The 22357-nt window shown below is 42.8% G+C and overlaps 1 protein-coding gene and 1 long non-coding RNA gene across 3 annotated transcripts; one reads left to right on the top strand and one right to left on the bottom strand.

Annotated features, from left to right (window-relative positions):
• Positions 1-416: 416 nt before the first annotated feature.
• Positions 417-14159, bottom strand: LOC106844385 (membrane-spanning 4-domains subfamily A member 8-like). Of its 2 annotated transcripts, none has more exons than XM_014861787.2 (7): positions 13873-14159; positions 12879-13101; positions 10854-10976; positions 7875-7934; positions 6243-6380; positions 1074-1187; positions 417-888 (listed from the first exon to the last, which is right to left on the bottom strand). In XM_014861787.2, the coding sequence occupies exons 2-7, from the start codon at positions 13095-13097 to the stop codon at positions 784-786; spliced, it is 759 nt and encodes a 252-aa protein (XP_014717273.1). In that variant the 5' UTR covers positions 13098-13101; positions 13873-14159; the 3' UTR covers positions 417-783. The 2 variants fall into 2 exon arrangements, with proteins under 2 accessions (XP_014717273.1, XP_070344015.1); XM_070487914.1 differs by having other exon boundaries at positions 418-888; positions 12879-13098; positions 13873-14002.
• LOC139040794 (uncharacterized) lies at positions 13996-21800 on the top strand. The gene is made up of 4 exons (XR_011495109.1): positions 13996-14108; positions 18403-18505; positions 18686-18860; positions 21276-21800. It is a non-coding gene; the product is annotated as an uncharacterized lncRNA (long non-coding RNA).
• The last annotated feature ends 557 nt before the right edge of the window (positions 21801-22357 follow it).

Genomic DNA, 22357 nt, shown 5'->3' with positions numbered 1-22357 from the left:
CAACTTGGAGCGCATTGGTGACTTTGGTGAGAATAGTGTATATTCACGAGTACTATTGCATCAGTGGTAACAGGACAAAAGGATCGATCATTTTAGTGGATGACTCACCCTCCCCAATGGTCTTCCCAACAGTGTTGTTCCTAATTGCCCTAAAAAAACCCCTTGTTCTCCTTTAATGCCCCACTCAAATGTTGCTTCCTTAACCAGGCTTGTTCCCTGCTTCCGCTGTTCCTTGTCACATCCCTGCCAGAATAAATAATATCCATCTCTGTTCTCTCTCTGCACATCCCCACATCTGCCCTGTGTTAGAGAAAATTACTTGCATGTTGTCCTTTCTTGTGAGGCCAGAAGTTCCTCGAGGTCAAGGACTTTGTTGTGTTCACCCTCCTCCTGCCATGAGTAGAGTCTTGAACATATCAAATGCTTAGTACATATTTATTAAACGAATGAATGATTAGAAGGATGAAGCTTGGGTTGTATAGACTTTTGTTCCTCTAGCCCACAAGCTCACACAGGTAAGCACAGGAATATGTACACACAAAGACCCCATGTTCCCCCTAGGGAAGACCTCTTCGCTAAAATCCACTTTAAATTCCTGTCTCCTTTTTAATAGAGGAACAGCACGATTTACCATGCTGAACTGAATGAAGTCCAGATGCATGCAGTTGGAAAGACATATCCCTTAGAATGTAAGGGAAAGAAGAACTTGGGATTCAGTAGCCCAGAAAGGGGACATCTTCATTTGGTTCCAGTGAAAGATGCTTCTAGAACCTTTGGCTTTGCTTATTTGGAGACCTGGACCTCGTTGGAATAAGCTGATGGGGGGTTCACTGGTTCTGAGATGACCACTGGGTTTGACACACAAACAGTTGGGTAGACGACGCCCACCTAGAAAACACAGGCACACAGTAGGTCCATGAATAAGGGTGTAAGGAGGACCAGGCATGTGTGGAGGCCTCTAGACACTGCGGGACTCCTCCTACTCCTGGGCAGGAAAGGGAAGCATGAAAACCCCTCTAGTCTCCACCCCCTTTGGGGCATTTTCCACCTGCTGAGGAGCCCCCAGGACTCACGTTGTTGTGTTGACAGCAGACCAGTTGGCAGCCAAAGTGGGAGGAGGTGCTTGCAACGCAGAATTCCAGAATGCAGAAGATGAGCAGCACAGCAGAAATAGCTGATCCAGGGGTCTGGAACCAGAACGGGTGGGGAGGACATGAGTGCTGGCCAGGGAGTTCCAGGTCTGGCTTGAAGTCTGGCACTGCAATGGATCATCACCATGGCTTTGAGGAACTCCCCCAACCTCATCTCAGCCTCATCAGGAAATTATCTCACTGGGTTTTTGTGAGGGTCAAGTGTGTTTGTAAAAGAATTGTTATTTTAGCATTTACTACCAGTGCCCCTCCAAGAGAAAAAGGAGTCACTGTTTAGGAAAACATCACAATACCTTGCTTCAGGTAAGGGGATGAGGCCTGAGGGTGTGCTCTGGAGTCGACACTGAAACAGTAAAACTGTTCTGTGTAGGAAGCAAATAGAAAGTTGGGAGCACGGACAAGCCACAGAGGGAAAAGTGAGATGGTTAGAGGAGAAAGATGTGACTGAACAACATGATGGGAAGGTGGACCCTGCAGAAACAGGCGTCCTGAGAGCAATTAAGAGTTTACGTGATAGGGACGTCAAATCTTCAGTCATCAGTAGTTTCCTAGGCTCTAATATAACCCTCCATCTCTCTGAATCTTTAGAGAAAGTCGGCCACTGAGACAACCTTCTTGGCTTATGACAGTGGCGTTTTGTGGAGGGAAGTAATTGGGGCTGTCTTTAGCTTGGGAAAAAGAGTTAGTGATAGGACTCTGACATTGAACTAGTTCAGCAGTAGTAGATGCCACCTAAGGACCAGGAGAAATCTACGCTGTCACCTTGCTATTCTGCAAAAATGCCCAGGAGAATGGGGCCTCACACTGCATCTGGGGAGAGAGCTTGAGTAGAACCCATTTTAATCTTAAAGGACAAGGGATGAATGACCCAAATAGCCATGTGGATTCCAATTACCTGAGATAATAAATATGAGTGTAAAAGCACTCAGAACAGAATAGGTACCAAATAAATGTTTGTGAATTATAATTTTTAAAATGGCATTGGAGACAGTCCACTGCTCAAAGAATTCTCCTTTTTGGAGAGACCTCTCCTTAGTACATTTCCTTCTCCTCCCTCCCGCTTTAGCAAGCATTTATTAAACATCTGTTTGGTACAAGTGGCCAAGAAGAGCATCGTGAGAGGCACAATCTAGCGAGGGAGACAGATACAGATGTAGATCATTATATTCACTTCTAGCATATGAGAGCTATAAAAGAGCCCCACAGAGTGCCTTAGGGGCACCGAGGAGGGAGGTTAATTTTTACTGGAAGACTTAGAGAGGATAGAGGAGGGAGAGGGTGTCCAAGGCAAAGGGAAAGGCAGGATGAGGATGTCTTCTTAGTCAATGAATCTCAGAAGCTTAGGGGAGAAGGGCCTTTACTCATTCTACTGGTCCTTTCCAAATATATTTTTAACAATAAAATTCTTTCATCAATAAGACCTTCCAAGAAAAAGGGTTCCCCCAAGAGCTTTGGTATTTATAATTCGATGGGCAATGATTCATGCTCGTTGAGCTCCTGGAGTGCCCCATCTCTTGGGTCATCATTTGCAAAGTTCTGATGAAGCCCAGTCCTCCTTGGTCAGGTCGGGGGCAGCCAGGATGGGGAAAGTTGTCTCTCTAAGATCAGACATTGCCATAACTGAGATTAGAAGCCAAGTTTTCCGACTCAAAAGTTACTGATCTTTATACTTCAGGGCACTGGCTGGCCTGCTGAAATTAATCTTTCCTAAATCTCTCCCCCACTTCTCCCTCCTTAGCTCCTCAACCAGGAGGAGCTCCCTCATTTCTTACACTGGGCAATTCATGCCTCCTTGGTCCGTGCTTTCCCAGTAGGAAAAGACCGGAGTGTTCTTCAGTGCTTGCTTCTCTCACTGGAGGGGAGTAGCTGGAGGTCAGGGTGAGTAAAGGGTTAGAAGAGAAGTGAGCTGTAGGGCACAGGGAGTTGGAACCAAATCTCTGGGGAGCAATGAACACCTGGCTGAGGAATGTGGACTTTAATCCTAAAGCAACTGGAAGCCATAAAATGTTTCCAGGAGGGGAGGAACTCAAGGTACTTTTGATAAATGACATGAAGTTGGTCCATAGGTTCTCTGGGGAGAGGCTTTTCTTAGGAATCTTGGAGAGAAAAGTCCTGGGAAGGACAGTCTGATCAAATATAGGTAACAGTTAACAGCTACCATGTATGCAGTACAAGCCATACCTGGTGCGTTCATATATTCATTTGACAAATGTCTATGAAGTGTCAGATATGTGCCAGGCACAGTTCTAGGAATTTGAGATATGGCAGTGAATGAAACAGAAAAACATCTCCGCCCTTAGGAAGCTTATATTCTAGTGGGAGGAGACAGACAGTAAGCATGAAACGAAACAGACAAGTCAATTGTAGAGTTTGTTAGATGTTTAAAGCTATGGGAAAAGTGGATTAGGGGAAGGGGAGTTGGTATTCTGGGATAGTGCATGTCGATGCTTGAGACTTTAGGTACGGTGTTGGGTCATTTGGGCAGGCCTCATTGAGAAGGTGAATCCTGAGCCATGGCCTGAAGGTGGCGAGGGAGGGAGGGAGCTCTGCGGGTAGCTGAGGGAACATTCCAGGTCTGAAGATGGAAACATGCCTAGGGTTTTCGAGGAAACATCAAGGAGCTTGGTGTGGCTCAAGTGTGGAGAGCCAGAAGTCGGTATAGAGCCTGGGAGCAGAGGGCACCAGAGGACCAGCATCTTTAGGCCACTGTAAGGATGTTGGCTTTTTTTTTTTTTGAGTAAAATAGGAGAAGCGGAAGGTTTTGAGCAGATAAGTGATGTGACCTTACATTTCAAAAAGGGTCACTCTGGCTGCTGTGCTAACAACAGCTGCAAGGAGACTAGGGTGGGAGCAGGAGGAGCATTTTGGTGGCTGCTGCAGTGGCTGAGCTGAGAGGTGGTGGTGGCTCGGGCCAGCGTGATAATGGAGGGACTGGTGAAAAATGGCTGGATTCTGGATGTATTTTAAAGGTAGAACCACCAGGATTCCCTGAAGAATTGGCTGGGAGGTGTGACAGAAAGAAGGGGGGTCAACGATTACGCCAAGGTTTTGTCCCGAGCAACTGGAAGGACGGAGTTGCCATTAGCTGAAACAAGGAAACAAAGTTTGGGAAGGAAAATCTGGAGATCAGATCTGGATGTGTTAATTTCAAGATGTTGAGTGGACAGTTGGATACAAGAGACTGGAGTTTGGGAGCGAGGTTTTGGCTGGAGCTCTGCCTTTGGAGTCATTGTCCTAGAGAAGTTGTTTCTCTGTGAGAACGCCAAGGCAGTGAGCATACAGAGAAAACAGAAGAGGACCTGGGACTGGGCCTAAGAGACTGGGGAAGAGAGAAGAACCAGCAAAGGAGACAGAGAAGAGAGCGACCAGCAAGGGTGGAGGAGAACCAGCCCCAGGGTGGAGCCTGGAAGCCACACGAAGTCCACCAAACAGGAGAAACGAGTGGGGACCTTGAGCAGACTTGGTGTTTGGAGAAATGAGGCTGAAAGTCTGATTAGAGTGAGTTCAAGAGAGAATAGGAGAGGAGAGAATGGGAGACAATGAGTGTAGACAATTTTTTTAAGGATTTCTCTGAAAGGAGGACTAGAGAAATAGAGTGGTAGCTGGCAGGAAAGTAGGAAAGTAGAAGGTTGGTTGGATTGTTTCTCAAGATGGAAGAAACAAAAGCATGTTTGTATGCAGATGGAAAAGCTCTAGTAAAGGGGGACAGTCGATGATGTAGAAGAGAGGCGGGGCGAGGGAGAGGGGAGAGAAGGTGGAGTGATAACGTTGAGTGACTGGGAGCGGACGCCCTCTGTGTGCAGATGGAGAGACTGCGTTTACATGGGACTCATCTGTGGCTGCCCTGTTCCTCCCGGTACCCGTGAGTCCCGTCTGGCTGTTGAGCACTTGAGATGTGGCTAGTCCCAAACTGAGATGCGCTGTAAGTGCGAAATACACACTGGATTTCAAAGACTTGGGGCCCGAAACGCAAAATACCGAATTAATAATTTTTTTACACGGATTACATGTGGAAATGACAACACTTCAGATGTATTGGGTTCAATAAAATGTTATTAAGATTAAGTTCACCCATTTCTTTTTTTCTTCTTTTTTTTAAAATTAAATTTTTTTTTGATTGCAGTCACATTGGATTATAACAATATAAAGCTTTCGGATGTACATCATAATATTTTTCAAATTCTCTGTAGATTACATCATTCATCACCCAAGGACTAATTATAATCCATCACCACACATGTGAGCCTAATCTCCCCTTTTGCCCTCCCCCCTACTCCCTTCCCCTATGGTAACCACCAATCCATTCCCATTGCTATGTGTTTGTTTGTCGTTGTTTTTATTTTCTACTTATGAGTGAGATCATACGGTATTTGACTTTCTCCCTCTGACTTATTTCACTCAGCATCATACCCTAAAGGACCATCCATGTTGTCGCAAATTTTTTTTCTTCTTTTTAAAGGTGGCAACTAGAAAATTTAAAATCACGCTATGCAACTCACGTGCTATTTCCACTGGACAGCATCAGTCTATAGCACAGTTTGATGAATTACGGTCCATGGGTAAAATTGTGCCTGCTGCCTACTTTTCTCAATAAAGTTTTATCAGAACACAGCCCTGCTCATTCGTTTGTGTATTTTCCATGGCTGCTTTTGTGCTATAGGATAGGGTTGAGTAGTTGCCACTGAGCCTGGATGGCCTGAAAGTCTTAGATATTTACCATCTGACCCTTTACAGAAAATGTTTGCTGACCTCCTCTCCATAGTAATGGGCAGAAAGGCAAGAATGGAGGAGGGGCACAGGTTGGTGGGTACATATGCGTCATATGTGTAATTGCCTTTAATTCTCCTAGCAACGTCATGGATAGGTGTGGTTTTCCAAAGACAGAAACTAAGACTAAAAAAAGTCACGTGCTTAAAGTAACCCAGAAACAAAGCTACAGGTCAGGGACTTTAGACTCTGTTCTGAGTCTGACAGCACCTCCTTTTCCTACAGTGCTCAGTGAAGAAGCTTGGTTGTTGGGCCCTGTCCAACAATTTCCTAAATATAGCTAAGTCGGAACCCAGAGGAGCATGGGTTGAGGGGCATACTCACCACACCCCAGGTGTCTGGGTAAGGAAAATGGTCAGTGTAGGCATAGGTGGGGATGAGACTCAAATCTGTGATGAAGAGTATGATTCCAATCACAGAACAGATTGCACTGACGATGTTCAGGCCCAAGCTGCCGTTCAGCTGAAGAATACACAGAGGGTCAGGGTGGGAGAGAAAATGATCATAGCTGAGATGAGCAGAGACTCAACAAATGTTTCTTTCTTTCTTTTTTTTTTTTGCTGAGGAAGATTAGCCCTGAGCTAACACCTGTGCCAATATTCCTCTGTTTTGTATGTGGGTTGCCGCCACAGCATTCCTGACAAGAGGTGTAGATCCGTGCCCAGGATCTGAACCCATGAACTTAGGCCGCCAAAGTGGAGTGCACCAAACTTAACCACTACACCACGGGGCCGGCCTCAACGAGTGTTTCTTAATGTGGCTTCCCCGAAACCTAGTTCTGCAGCAAGTAAAGAAGTGTTCTGTGCAAAAAAATTTTTGGGTAAATTAATTTTGAAAAAAGCTGGCTTGAACAAAGTTAAAAAGGTCTTTGCTGCAGGACTTCTCAGAGCCTTTAACAAGGATTATGGATCTTCCAGAGGGGAATACAAAATAGAGATTTTCCAACTCTACCTAACCATCGTCACAGAGCATCTTGTGGGACAAGTGTCCCCAAGAATAATCTTTGGGAAGCACTCAACCCATTTATCCCATAGAAGATAGGCAGGAGGCTCACCCCCAGTGTCCTGGGAGGTGACAGGCTCTGACGCTCCATGATTCTGGGCCATGTGTGTAAAGATAATGCCCAGAATTTTGAGCTTCATTTTGGAGATTTTCAGATGGATTTCATCTGGTCCTAGGGACCTGGCCGCTTTGAGGCTTGTTACCCTAGAACACCTGCTCATGAGAGAAACAAAGGTACTTTCTATTTTTTTCCTTTTTTTTGGTGAGGAAGATTGTCCCCAAGCTAACATCTGTGCCAATCTTCCTCTATTTCGTATGTGGGATGCTGCCACAGCATGGCTTGATGAGCAATATGTAGGTCCGGACCTGGGATGTGAACCCACAAACCCTGGGCCTCCAAAGCTGAGCACGTGAATTCAACCACTACCCCACCGGGCCGGCTCCCAGAGGTACTTTCTTGATCCATTGCTAGGGGACCACAAAGCCTTGTCCGTGTTGATTTTCTGAGCTCACTTGGCTGGATTCCTTAGGGAAGGAAGCAGGCAGGTGCCTGGGTTCCCCTGATTTCCCTGCAGAGATGGCTGGAGGCCTACTCTGTGCTCTGCTCTGCTGGAGGGGTGCCCTGAGCCCCTGGGAGCTTTGTACCCCCTCCTCTAAGGCCCAGTTAGGGAAGCTATTCCCTGTCTCTGTGTCTCCACACTCTGAAGCTTTAAGTAAGGTGGCTGTGTTGCCCTTCCCTCCTCCAAATCCTCTGGACTCTTTCCTCCTTGTGACTCTGGCTGGGTTCACATGGTCCTGGGTGTGAGTAGGGGCGAGCCTGTGTGTCTGTGCCTGTGTCTAGTTATAAGTAAGCACAAGGATGAGGAAGGGATTGCATGTTAACCTTCTTCCCTGCCTTGTGTCTCTCTCCTATGGGTCCCCAGCTGGGAGGGCCAGTCTCCAGATATGACTTACCAGGCAGGAAGATTTTGGATAATTTTCTGCTGACACTGAGAGGGATCCTGAAATGATGAACTGGCACAGGAGAGAGGGGGTTTAGAAAGAGGTCAAAGGTTAGGACCCATCTTCAGGCTTCCATGATTCTGGTCCCACACATATTCTCTCGCACACACTAGGTTCCTCTGCTGGGACCTCCAGCTCAACACGAGGAAAAGAATGAATGAACGAATGCATGAGTGAGCTGTTTTGCACCACAAGACAGGGTAGTGAAGTGGGATAAACCAAGATTTTAGGACCCAGCAGACCTGGTTTTAAATCCTGGCTTGAAACTCATGTGATCTTGGGTAAGTTATTAATTTCTCTAAGTCTTTGTTTCCTCACTTGAAAAATTCAAAAAGCTGCATGTCTTCCTAAATGTCATTGTCATGAGATAATTGATGCCTTGCATCTAGCATTTGGTATATCTTGCACCTAGTAGACCCTATACATAGTAGGTGGTCAATAAAGGTTACTTCCCTCCTTGTCTTTTATTTTCCCACATGCACATCTTGTTGGTTGCCCATCTTTATCTAAGGATGCAGTCAGGCATGGGGGCTCTGGAGAGGGGAGGGAAAGGGTTACCAGCCTCCCCACTGCTTTTAGATATAAGGCCAACATTAGTCCTTGCCTGCCTATATACCTCAGTCACTCAAAAAAAGTTACGTCTCTAGGATGCTGAGCATCAATAAGAGGATGATGAGGTAGATCGTGGGAATTTATTTCAACACTGGTATTCCTCAGGCCTCGTGGATGGTGGGTCACTGCAGTGGTCTGTGAGGGCATCAGCTATGGTCTGATAAAAGCTTTGCTGAGCACTGCCACATGAAGTGTCTTTTTCACCTTGCCTTATTTAACTGTGTGATGGCCCATCAAGCACTATTATCATCCCTACTTTACAGAAGGGCAGACTGAAGCTTAGAGATTTTTTAAATAACTCACCCAAGACCATTTCAATAGCAGAGCTGGGAATCAAATCTAGGCAGTTGACTCCAGACCCCGTGTTCTTAACCCTCACCCTATACCCCCTCCCACTCAGGGTGGATGCATGTGCTGTGGATTGCAGATGGTTTTACAATGAAAACTTACTCTAGCTGCTTATGCCTTCTAAGGGGAATGCCATTTTTCCTATAAGTGGAAAAATAAATCTCGATCTTACACCCTTCTGTTTATAGAGACTGGATGAGGAAGGAAGGGAACAGAAGGCTGGACTTCTGTTGTCCCCGCCAGTCCTTTTGAGGTGCCAAGGGAGATGGGCCTTTATTCTGGAAGAAGACATTAATGATCTTTAGGAAATGGATAGTTCAGGAGTCAAGAAGGTAACAGAGAACAAAAATGCCCTGCAGAAAAAAGGGAGGAGGGCCCTCAGGGCTGGAGGGAGCTGAGCCACCTGGCAGAAGGGGAGATGGCTAGCAAGGCGTTTGAGATGTCAGGGCAGCCACTGGACACTTAAGAATACTCACTAGAATCTAACACTCATTAGCAATGTAGCTGTGGTGTCAGTCCTTTCCATTGCCCCAAACTCCATGAAAGTTGGCCATATGCACACAGGTAAGGGGTCTGGGTGAGGAATAGGGACTGAGTTCCAAGTCTGAGTCTGAGTCGAGAAGAGAGAAGACCACAGCCTTAGTGGAGGATGCTCAGAAGGAGGCTCCCAAGAACGTAAGCCCTGCCATTTTGCAGATGTTGCGTGAGTGCGAGGGTGGAGGATATCTCTAGGCTATTTTATTTAAGTCTCATGGGATAGGGTGACTTTGGCTGATATCTAGGTTACTCCAGAGTTATGCTATTTGTGGGAAAAATTGCATTTGAGTCACGGATAGATGTGTGAGTCAAGGGACAGTCTGTGTAACAGCAGGAAGAAAAAGGAAATGGGTGGGTGGAGAGGGAGAAGGAGGGACTGTGTGTGTTGGGGTGGGGGGCGGAGTGTGGAGGTGTGTGTAGGGGAGAGGACACTGGGGGAATGCAAAAGAATCATAAAGGCAAGAGATTGGAGGGGAGAAAGCACTTTTGGTTCTTAACCTTTTATGGAGTCACAGATCACCCTGAGAATCTGCTGAAAGCTATGGACTTTTCTAGAAAAAAAAAATCTAACATAGCAAATATTTTATTAAAACAGGGACTCTGAAGCCCATCTGTGGACTCTAGGTTGAGTCCTCAGAGCTTAATGACTGCTCTGTGGCTGGGCAGTCACTCTTGACCATTGGGGGAAATATTTTTCTCCTGGAGCTCAGGCTGTGGGCTTACTTTGAACAGTTGAGGGTTATTCCCCAAACGTCTTTTGTCCAGATGGGTGTTTTTGTGTGAATTGGAAAAAGATGCCCCCTTTGGGTTGATGAACTAGAAGAAGGCTCCCTGACCTCTGGGGTGGGCCAATTAGAAAAAGCACCCCGTCTGGGTGGATGGAGCCTTGCAGGGCTGTCACTTGGTGTTATGGGCTCAATTGTGTCCCCTCAAAATTCATCTTTTGAGGTCCTAACCCCCAGTACCTCAGCATGTGAATGTATTTTGAGATAGGGCCTTAAAGAGATGACCAAGTTTAAACGAGATCATTAAGGTGGGTCCTAATTCAATATGATCAGAGTTCTTATAAGAAGAGGAGATGAGGACACAGACACACAGAGACCATGTGAGGACACAGAGAGAAGACGGCCATCCACAAGCCAAGGAGAGAGGCCTCAGAAGAAACCAACTCTGCTGACACCTTGATCTTGGACTTCCAGTCTCCAGAACGGTGAGGACATCAATTTCTGTGGTTTAAGCCACTCAGTCTGTGATATTTGTCATGGCAGCCCAAGCAGACAAATACGCTTGGTGAACAAGACCTGAGCTGGATTCACACACGTGCTGTCTTGGAGGGGAGATTTCGGGAGGCCAAAAGCTGCTCAACTTGACAAGGTGCCCTGAGTCTGCTGACACTTCTGGGAGCTCACTTGCTTGGTGACTCTCCTTACTCACCAAGACGCCTCCCCAGAAGGGAAAGCCTCCGTAGAATGAGATAGCTACATAGTACCCATAAAGGACAGTCAGCATGATGAAGCCGAGGCCGATGTGTATCAGGCCGATCAGGATCTGGACGGTCTGCAGGAGAGATACAAACCGAAAACTTTGTTTTTGAAGCTGGATCCTGCGTCCCCTTTGTGCCTCCTTTTTATATGAATAAACCTGTTGTTTCCCTAGTCTACAAAGTCATATGTAAAACATAAAAGTCAAATAAAAACTTCCCATAATTTCTCCCCACTCAGAGGAAACAACAGCTTACATTTTGGTGTATAATTTTCTGTTCTTTTCAAATATATACATTGATAATACAAATGGCTCTGTATAATTAGCTTAATATTTCATCATCAACACATCCCTAGGGTATTAAGTTTTCTTCAAACATATTTTTTAAGGGCTGCCAAGATTCCATCATGTAAATATTCCGTGGAGTAATTGGGACAGAAATGTTGGACAGGTAAAATTGTTTCTATTTTTTCATATTATAAATAACACTGTGATGAACATCTTTGTGGATAAACCTTTGTGCTCATCTCTTATTTCTTTAGGATATGGTTATGGATTGACTTGTGTCTGCCTCTCCCCTGCCAAATTAATACGTTGAAATTCCAAGCCCCAGTACCTCAGAACGTGATCTTGTTTGGAAATGGGGTTGCTGTGGATGTAATTAAGTAATAGGAAGTATGCCGGAGTAGGGCGGGCCCCTAATCCTATGACTGTTGTCCTTTTAAAGAGAATGCCATGTGAAGAGACACACATGCACACAGGAGAAAGCCATGTGTGCCAAGATTGAAGTTATGTTGCCATAAGCTGAGGAACCACCAGAAGCTAGGAGATCTGGAATCGATTCTTTCCTAAAGCCTTCAGAGGGAGCATGGCCCTGTGGACCCTTGATTATGAACTTGTGGCCTCCAGAACTGAGACAATACATTCCTGTTGTTCTAAGCCACTCAATTCGTGGTACTTTGTTAGTGCAGCCATGGGAAACAAATATAGATATTGTCTTGCACAAAGGGTGTATATACATACATATGCATATATGTATAAACATACATATGTTTGTAGTATATATATACACAAATATTTTATTTCCTGAAATTTGTACAAATGGTGGCAAATTATATGCAATATCTGCCCCTTATTTTCTTCCATTAATGATATATCTTGGACTATGTCCGTATTATTACATAAGGAGCTTCCTTGTTCTTTTTATAGCTCCACTCCATTTCCTTCTTTTGATGCACGATATGTACATTGATTTAACCAGTATTATATTAATGAATATTTTGGTTGTTTCCATCCTTTGTTATCACCAACTTGCTGCAAGGAATAAGCTCATACATATCACATCTCTCATGTGCACAAGCATATCTGGAGGATGATGTCTCAGAAAGGGACTTACTAGGTATTTTGCAAATTTGCTAGATACAAATTGCCATCCACATGGGATGCATCGATTGACACTCCCATGAGCAATGTACTGGAGTGGAGCTAGGATTTAAGCTTGGGCATCTGGATCAGAATCCACGCTTGTCATCATTCAGCTGCATAATGAAACTGGCCTCCCCTACCAAGGACAGCCTTTCAGGGGGCCAACTGTTGTGACCTCTTGTTTTGTTGGCTGTCTATTGGGCAAAAATTCCATTCGATCACATTGGGTTTAGATACCACCCTCTGGCTCGCTAGACCCACTTTCTTCCACAGGCTACATGGATGTTGGCAACAGGACCAGTGTTCAAGCTTACTGCTTTTTTGTTGCTTTTCTTCTTCTTTCTTAAAATGCCTAAATCAGAAAATACAAGGCCCCATACAGAGGCCCTGGTGATGTTGCACAGCTGAGCTTTCTAATAGACCTGAGTTTGGCAAGGCCGGGTCAACTCCAACCCTACTCCTAGATTTGGAGTTTCTGTATTTCCAAACCTCGTCACTCCTCCAGCTCCAGCCGTTTGTGACTACTGGCCTGCAGAGGGAAACAGCACTTACCCCTAAGGCTTTGCCTTCTTTCAAGGCTCTCTGGGCAGGTTGCACACTCACAGATGGCTCCAAACCAGGTGGGCTCCTGGAAATTACGTGGACTTGGGGCTGGTTGCTTGGATAAAGGGACACCTGAGGCATGCCCCCTGGGATCACAGGATACCCGTTTTGGGCTGTTACCACAAACACAGAATTGGCCGTGGGGCCTGCTGAAGTCATCGAATTCATGCTGCTAAAAAATAAATGTGATAGAGTTATCCTTCATGTATGCACTAATGTCAACATTGAAAAAGGACGTTTGCCTCCATTAGCTCATGTGAGCATCTCAACACCCCTATGAGTTTACTAATCCTGTTTTAGAGATAATGTTAGGTACCAGTACAGGGCATTTATGAAGTGCCGGGCAGTCAGTGTTTTACAAAGACATCTCCTTTAATCCTCACAGCTGCTCGGTTATACAGATGAGAAAACTAAGACCCAAAGAGGTTAGGCACTATGGAGGGTGAGGGCTGTGTGTTTTTCATGTTTGTGTCTCTCATAGTGCTTCACGTGGTATTTTGCAATAGCAATACTATCTGGTTACAAAATTTCAGAGCTGAAAAGTCTCTCGGAGAACGTTGAGTCCAATTCTTTCAACTTCTCGAAAAGGAAACTGAGGCTGGGAGAGTGGATATGAATTCCCCAACGTCCCAGTCATATAAGTATTAGTTCAATGGAGATCATTCTTCTCAAGGAAGCCCTGTTGCCAGTGTAGTGTATATTAATTGGATGTCTCATGCTGCTCAATTTTCTAGGCTACTTGTAAGTTCTGGTCTGGTTTAAAAACTTTCCTTTCTTTTCTTTTCCTCTGTCTTTTTTGGATCAGACGCCAAAAAAACTGGTACAATAAACCCTACCACGTGCTCCAACCCACACCCAGATTCACTGTAAATCTCATGTGGCAGATAAACCTTATAACCATCCCTCTATTATCCATAGAAACCATTCGTTTAAGCATACTCACTTTGCTGTGCCAGTGGCTAAGTTCCTCTTGATCCTGTTCCCAACGCTTTACTGCAGGCAACTCTTGTTTTCCCCTCGAGAGACTGAGTGCACTGAGTTCAGTTGGATATGTTTAGAAAGATCCAAAGTCCTCTCCACTTTTCTCCTAGGTGCAGACCAGTTGCTTAGAGCTCAGCTCCCCCACCCATATTTACTTCCTGTTCTGGCCAAGGAGACAATTAAATGCAATTCAGTTGGGTAAGTGTTTAATGATATCTGTGTGGAGAAGAAAGTGAAAGTGCTGTGCTTGGTGCTCTGGGGGAGACCGGGGAATGAACTGGGCACTCAGGTGTAGTGTGTGTGGCTGTAATGCAAGACAGAACTACATAAATGCCACAGTAGAGAAACAAGAGTCCCCCGCAAGAGAACAGAGGAGAAGCTGATTTACTGGGTTTGAAGAGAATAGGGAAGACTTCAAACAGATGGTGGAGTTTTGAAATCAGTGAATTACATGAGAAAAGGGGAGTCCCAACATGTGAAATGAAAATTGCAATCAACTTAAGTCTATTTTTTAAAATCTTTCTATTATTTTTATTTGTATGTGAGTTTTTAAAAATATAAATTGGGTCATGCTCTATGTTACAAGTCTATTTTTATGTAAGTCAGAGCCTAAAGAAAATCAGAAAACGCCCACAGGTGCACAGCCAACGTAAGCATGATGTACGTCACGTGACTGCACAGGCAAAATGTACAAGAACTGCTGTAATAGGCAATGAGTCTCTGGATGGAATGGTCCATGACACATTCACCTTTGTATTCCTACTGGCATATAATAGGCAACCAACGAATGCTCACTGGATGAAGAAGTGAAGCTGATAGGTTGGCTAGAACTTTGTAAAATGTCAAGAGAAAGAACATTATTACAGGCAGAGGGTATGGAGGAGGGCAAAGGCATGGAGGAGAGAAGGTGTAGGACACATTTTGGGTATGGCTAATGGTGGTTGAAGCATTTTGTGGGTGAAGGGCATTGAAAGCAATAAGGATGAAAAGATAGATGGAGGCAAACCTCATGTCTTTAACTCGTTTTTCTATCAGATTTCTGGACCTTTGTTTCTCAATTTTTAAGAGTTCTTTACATATTGGGAATATTAGCCTTTTATCTGTGATATCTTTTCTCCAAATTTGACAAGTGTCTTTTGACTTTGTTTATGGTGGTTTTTAAAATCATACAAATTGAAAAAAATTTATGTGGTAAAATTTATCAATCTTTTCTTTTATCACTGCTATAGACTGAATGTTTGTGTGTCCCTGGCCCCCACCCCCAATTCACATGTTGAAACCTAATCTCCAATGTGATGGTATTTAGAGATGGGGCCTTTGGGAGGTGATTAGAGTGGACCCCTCATGAGTGGGATTATTACTTCCTGTTCCTGTCATGAGAGGGATTGGTACTTCCTGTTCCTGTCATGAATTGGATTAGTAAGTACTTCCTGTTCCTGTCATGAGTAGGATTACTACCTTTATAACCTCAGAGAGCTCTCTGGCCCCTTCTGCCACGTGAGGACACAAGGAGAAGACATCTGTCTATGAACCAGGAAGTGGGTTCTCACCAGACCCTGAATCTGCAGATGCCTTAATCTTGGGCTTCTCAGTCTCCAGAACTGTGGGAAACAAACGTTTGTTGTTTAAACCACCTAGTCTATGGTCTTTTTGTTACGGCACCCCAAATGGACTAAGATAATTACTCATGGAGTTTGAGTCATTGTTAGAAAGACTTCCTAAAACTAAGATTAAATAGGAATTCACCTGGAGTTTCTTCTAGTACTTGTATGGTTTGTTTTTTTAACCATTTTGTAGGTAGTCCAAATAGCCTTTATTTTCTCCTCTGACAGTAGGTGTTTGGTGTCAAGGTACATTTTTCCTACCACAATGCTTTCTTTCTCCAAACTGTTAATTTTGTTTTACTGAATAATGCAGTATGTGATTTTACTTTTTACATTTTGATTCCTAATACATTTAGGGTTTATTCTCCTGTATGATATGAGATATGGATCTAATTTTATATTTTTCCAAAAGGCTATTTGGTTGTCCCAGCACCACTTGTGAAACTGTCTCTCTTTACTCCAGCGATTTGAAATGACGTTTTTGTCACATGTTAAATTTCCATATGTGTTTGGGCCTAGTTCTGATCTTTTTCTTCTATTCCACTGGTCTATTTATTTACCTATGTGTTAATTCAACAATGTTTTAATTATGGAGGCTTTTTAGTATGTTTCAATGTCTGATAGGGCTATCCTCTCCTCAGTTTTTCGTTTTCATTATTTTTCTGGCTATTCTTGCATGTTTCTTTTTCCGTATGAACTTTAGTGTTAATTGTATACCTCCATAAAACAGCTTGACAAGTTTTTGAAAAGATGAATGACATGAATCAACTTATATTGAGGGAAGTAATAAGAGGCATTTGAATGGAGACATGTAGGTGACTAAGCCCGAGTTCTTTTTGGGACCAGCCTTAAGCAGCTATTGTAGAGGACAGACTTGTCCATGTTTTTATTGATTTCTCAGAAATGACATCAACTTCCTAGAAGGAAGAGACATACAGGAGAGAAGATTGTTGTCCAAATCTACTGTAGAAATGCTGTTGATTGCCCCATCCATAATGCCTTGTCCTGCTCTGGAAGTCATCTTTAGTTTCTGTGCCTACAGATAACTCTTGCCTCTCTCTTCCTAAGGATGGTTGGGTGTGGGCAGACCAAAAGTGCTGGGAAGTTAATACTCCAGGAATTTTTCTTAACAAATGAAAGGTGGGTATTCCTGGATAATTATTCTAGCTCTTTACTGCTCACACCCCAAGGGATAATCCTGAAGTGTGTTCCATCTGTCTCTTAGAAAGTCCTCATAAAGATTGAGCCTCTGGGTATCTATCCTAAGAACCTGAAATCAGCAATTCCAAAAGTCCCATGCACCCCTATGTTCATTGCAGCATTATTCACAATAGCCAAGTCATGGAACCAACCTAAGTGCCCAGCAACTGATGATTGGATAAAGAAGATATGCTATATATATATATATATATACACAATGGAATACTACTCAGCCATAAAAAAGGACAAAGTGGTCCCATTCACAACAACATGGATAGACCTTGAGGGTATTATGTTGAGTGAAACAAGCTAGACAGAGAAAGACGAACTCTGTATGACTCCACTCATAGGTGGTAGTTAACATATGGACAAAGAGAACTGATTGGTAGTTACCAGGGGAAAGGGGAGTGGAGGGAGGGCACTATGGGTGAAGTGGTGTACCTACAACATGACTAATAGTGATGTACAACTGTAATTTCACAAGGTTGTTAACTATCATAACCTTAAAAAAAAAAAAAAAGATTGAGCCCTCATTCTCTGGAACAGAACCCCCATTCATTAATGCATACTTTATTGGCTTTCCTCCCTTCCTGTATCACTTTTCCATTTTCTCACAATCTCTAAATCGTTATGTCAGCATCTGCTTTTGGGGGAACCCAAAATACGACACCCACTGACTTAGTTTCTGAAATAACTGCCAAGTGTAAGAGCATGTGAGACTCTAAAGATTGAGATAGGTTATGGAGGCTGTTGGTGTAGTTTAACCTTCCCCACCCCCCAAGTGATGCCCATGTCCCTTCTATGGCATTTCTGCCAGTGCTAAACACTTTTAGGAGTGGAGAACTCATTGCTACTCTAAGTTCTCTTTTTAGGGAAAGGTAGTGAATGGATTATCTTCCCCTTATCTATTGACCTAAAGAGAACAGAGTATCCCTAAAAGATTCAGTCTCTTTACAGTGATCCCACCCATTCTGGGCATGCTGATGGCTTAGGCATACTTTTTTGCATTATGGTATCACTTGGGGTCCCAGAAGAAAACAGAAGGCAGTCTTAAAGTGCTTAATTGAAGGAAGATTAATGAAGGAATTATTTATAGAAATGTGAGCAGGGTCATGGGAACCAAAAGGGATGTTGACACAGTTGGTAACCAATAACAGATGGAAGCTGTTATTTCCCCTCAGCCTTAAGGGGCAAGGGGCAGGAACCATGTTCCTGTATCAGCAAGAGCTGTAGCTAAGGACATGAGCTGTGTAATATGAGCTGAGGCCTTAGATAGAGGAATTCAGCTACTGTTGAAATTGTGACCAGAAAAGGGGAGCGTGAGCAGGGCAGAGAAGGGCTGTGCTGGCTCTTTCACCTGGCTCTCCAGATCTCCTCTCCATCCTTCTCCATTCTATTGCGTCCCTGGGGACTAATCTTTATATGGATTTCATCCACAGTGACCCTTGCTGGCTGGCTTCCAATTGGTTTCAAACAACACGAGACCCTACTAGGAGACTGGAGGAGCGAAAGGGCAAATTATTTATTCTTTCACTTTCCTCCCTGGGGTGTTGCCAAGGGCTGGCAAGCTCCTTGACCAAAGGTCACAATGCCTACCAAAGTGGCCTTTTGTCTCCCTCTTTGTTCTCCCCCACCTTGCCCCAGATGGAGGAAAACATGATACCTATGACTCTATTTTCTATTTAAAGGATGAACTTGGAGTCTTACTCATGGAAATTAACGCAGGACTCCCAATAAATACATTACCACCGGTCTTCCCCTGGAGAAGGCCTGGCTCATGTAAAGCTCAGGGTAAGTGTATGAATATCATTTTTTTCCCATTTGAAACATTTGGATCCATTTGTATCCATGTGGATCCATCCACATTTCCATCCATTTGATACATTTTTTTCTACTTTCTCTTTGGATAGAAAGGAGTTTATGTAATCTCCAATTCATCCCATAATTAAAAATTGTTTCTCACTGTTACAGCAAATTCTTTTCCCTCTTATAAAAGTTCTCGTGAATTGAGAGTGGAGAGTGGGGAATCCATGAGGATGCTAGAATGCCAGTAGAGACTTTGGTCTTTTTGATTCAAACCATCATATCTACAGGACCTACATATTTTCCAAGAAAAGAACATTGAAGAGAACCAAGGTATACAGAGGTAAGTCAGTTAAGTTTATAGATTTCTAGAATTTTCACATTTAAAGGCCTAGATTCTCCTGTCCCCAAATAAATACAAGGATTTCTAATGCTGAAGCAATGCAGTTGCAGAAGATGCCTGTTCTTCAAGATTAAGATAGGTTTATGAAGGATGAAGAAGGAAACCTTTCCTTTAGAAGGTTTCGCTTGAACTGGATTCATAGTCCATCCTTGGAGGGCATGAAAGAATAAAGGCTGCAAAGCCTCTCAAAACAGTGAGCAGAGCTCCATGTTGATTGGTTTCAAGAAACTATTTAGCCCTTATATGCAAATATAAGGTAAAGGCTTTCAAAAACTCCTAAGAAGAAAAATAATAAGAAATTATATACAAAAACCTTTCCATGCTGGGAAAAAACTAAAATATAGGCCCTGTAGTCACTGTTTACAAAGAGAGCCAAATAGTGAATTACACTCTGTAATTTGTACAAATATATTAAATAGGTTAAAAACGTAGTTGTCAGATGACTGAATCTTATAATGATTTTCTACTTGAAAAAGGAACTTCCCAAGTGAAAAATTAAATAACTAAATGAATAATAAAAGTAAAGATTACACTTGGAAATCGTACAATGAAATAATGTGTAAATACCATACGGAATAAAAAGTTTAAACAAGATTCAGTTTTTAAAAGCTTAAGAACTTTCTTTGCCAAACTTTATTTTTTTATGAGAATAAGAGACAGTCGAACACTGTCATGGCCTCCAGTTCTCTGCCTTCTTATAAGATAAAGAACAAAAGTTTGCAAATTGACAACAGGCTAACAATTTTTAGTCATAAAAATGAGAATAAAAAAAGAAGACAAACACATACAAGTGACTGCAGCATACTCTTTTTTTTTAATTGAATGCAGTTTTATGACATGAAATTAAATCTCAATATTTGCTTATTATACAGCTAATTCAATTTTTCATATTCTTGAAAACAACAGTGGGCTTCCTCTTGCCCTGTTAATTCCCAAAGATGTTCTTCCTTTAGAATGCTTTCCTTCCTGTAGGTCAATTCCTTCTTTGCACATATACACAAGAAACTTCAACTAAGTGTTCAGTGGTCTCTGGGGAATCCAGATGCTTCTGTGGCTCTTAACAGTTCTGTCTATATTTATCGAATTCTTCATAAGCTGACATTTCTGGAATGATTCCCTCATAGCCAGGAAACGCTGTGTTTACATTACGGAGGGGAAAATCACTGCATAAGCCATGTGATGAACAACTCTTCTTTGAAAGTCAAGGACTGCTCACCAGCACTGTGTATTAGGAATACTGGTCAGAAAATGAGGTTAGATAAGGCCACAGAAGATCAAGCACTGTACATAAAACTTAAAAAAACAATCCTAAAAAGGTCAAAAGGATAGCATGAAATTAGAAAGTGGACTCCTGTATCCATTGTGTTAGCCTATATTAGATTTTGAGTGAAATATTTGGGAGAAAATCTAGAAATTATTTGGTCTAGCCCTCTTGCTTTCCATATGAAGTAACCGATACCCAGAGAAGGCAGTGACTTGCTTGCCACCTCCAGCTAGTTCGTGGCAGAACCAGGACGGTCCTGCTATCTTCTAGCCCAGGGTAATGCTTTCACTGTAATAAAAAAGGGCAAAAAAAGAAAAATATTTATAATAAAGTATCTATTTCATTGTGTAAAATTTCAGGCCTCAGTGTATTAGAAGATATAATAATTAGATGCCTGTACATTTTTATAATAAGAAGTTGGATTTAAAGAAAGCAAGAAAATCAGAGGCAGTCTGTACAAGAAATGCAAACAAAAAAAAAACCAAAGAAAGAACGTAGGCATAAGTGAGTATCACTGCTGTAAGAATAAAGAACAGAATAAAGTAATAAAAAAACAGACTTATTGGTATAAGATAGGAGAAAGAAGGATAAAATGTTAATCTATGTAGGCAGACCAGGGCAAGGCCAATTACAGAATTTTGAAACACAGAAATTGAAGACTATTTTTATAATTAACCAGGGCAAATACAGTGTTAAGTCCCTGTGTTAATGACATGGAATGGGGAAGTGAAAAATATTCCAGAAAATGTATGTGCTATGAGAGATCCCACCATAGGTTGAGACACACGTTCATATGATGGTCTTAACGTGATCTTGGGTGCCATGATCTTCAAAAGGCAATGGGGTATCAAGGAGGGATTGGAAGAAGAAATGGTTATAAAAGAGGCTTTGCAGAAGTTGTATGGTGGACCCTTGGAGATAGCATCAGAGTAAAACTGAAAAACAGTAGGGAAACCCCCAAATATATAACTTCAATACTAATGACACAATAGAGATATTTTATCTTGTGTTATGAAATATTAAAATATGCATATAGGATGAGGTATTACTCAGAGTTCTCTGGAGAAACACAATATGTCTGTATATTTCAGGCATATGTATAAAGAGATTGATTATGAAGTATTAGCTCACATGATTGTGGAGGCTAATAAGCTCTAGACCTGCTGTCTGCCAGCTGAAGACCCAGGAAAGCTGGTGGGATAGTTGTCTGAAGAACTGAGAACCAGCGCGCCGAGGGCAGAGGTACGATGTCCCAGCTCCATCAGTCAGGCAGAGAGCAAACTCAACCTTCCTCTGCCTTTGTGTTTTATTCAAGCCTCAGTGGACTGGATGATGCCCACTCACACTGGGGACAGCCATCGGCTTTACTCAGTTCACCAATTCAAGTGCCAATCTCTTCTGGAAACACCCTCTCAGACACACCCAGCAATAATGTTTCACCAGACATCTGGGCATCCTGTGGTCCACTCATGTTGACACATAAAATTAACCATCACAGATGGCAATAATATGAACCATTTTTAACACAATTTTTGTTACTGTTTTTTAAAATGACATGAAATGAGCTCTGTGTATTTCATGTGTTTATTCCAATTTAATAATAATTGATTTTATGTTAAAGGTGTCTTAAATTTCTTCTTTTACATGTTTGCATGAGATAGTTACAAATGTAGACTGATATGTTTGTGTTGTGCTGGTGATTTAAATGCCACAGAAGCATTGTCTTTTTTCCTATTATTTTGCATGGTGAATCATTCTTGGTGAAATCCCAAGTAAAACAAAGTCTATGGCAGCTACATTCCTGGAAACACGGATATGGAATAAAGACTGAATATTATTCATTAAGTTCTGGAATGAGACAACTATAAATAGGTTTATCTTCTTGATGAACGTCTGGTGGGACATTCAAAACTCATGAGAGACAATTCATTATTTAGGACTGCCCTGAACATTGCAGAAAGTCTAGCATCCCTGGCTCTATTCTCTGAATGTTTTCAGTGACCCGTCACCTCCTCTACTCACAGTGACAACCGATAACATGCTCATAAATTCCTGACTGTGGGATGCTGAGGTGCGAGGATAGCCTCCCTTCATAAACCTAACACCCTCGAGGGAATGGGGGGAGGATGGTGCTCATTATAATGAAAAGCCACTTTCATTCATTTTCTAGAGC

The sequence above is a fragment of the Equus asinus genome, chromosome 17, assembly GCF_041296235.1.
Source record: "Equus asinus isolate D_3611 breed Donkey chromosome 17, EquAss-T2T_v2, whole genome shotgun sequence".
NCBI lineage: Eukaryota > Metazoa > Chordata > Mammalia > Perissodactyla > Equidae > Equus > Equus asinus.
This window is presented reverse-complemented; position numbering and strand designations above follow the sequence as displayed.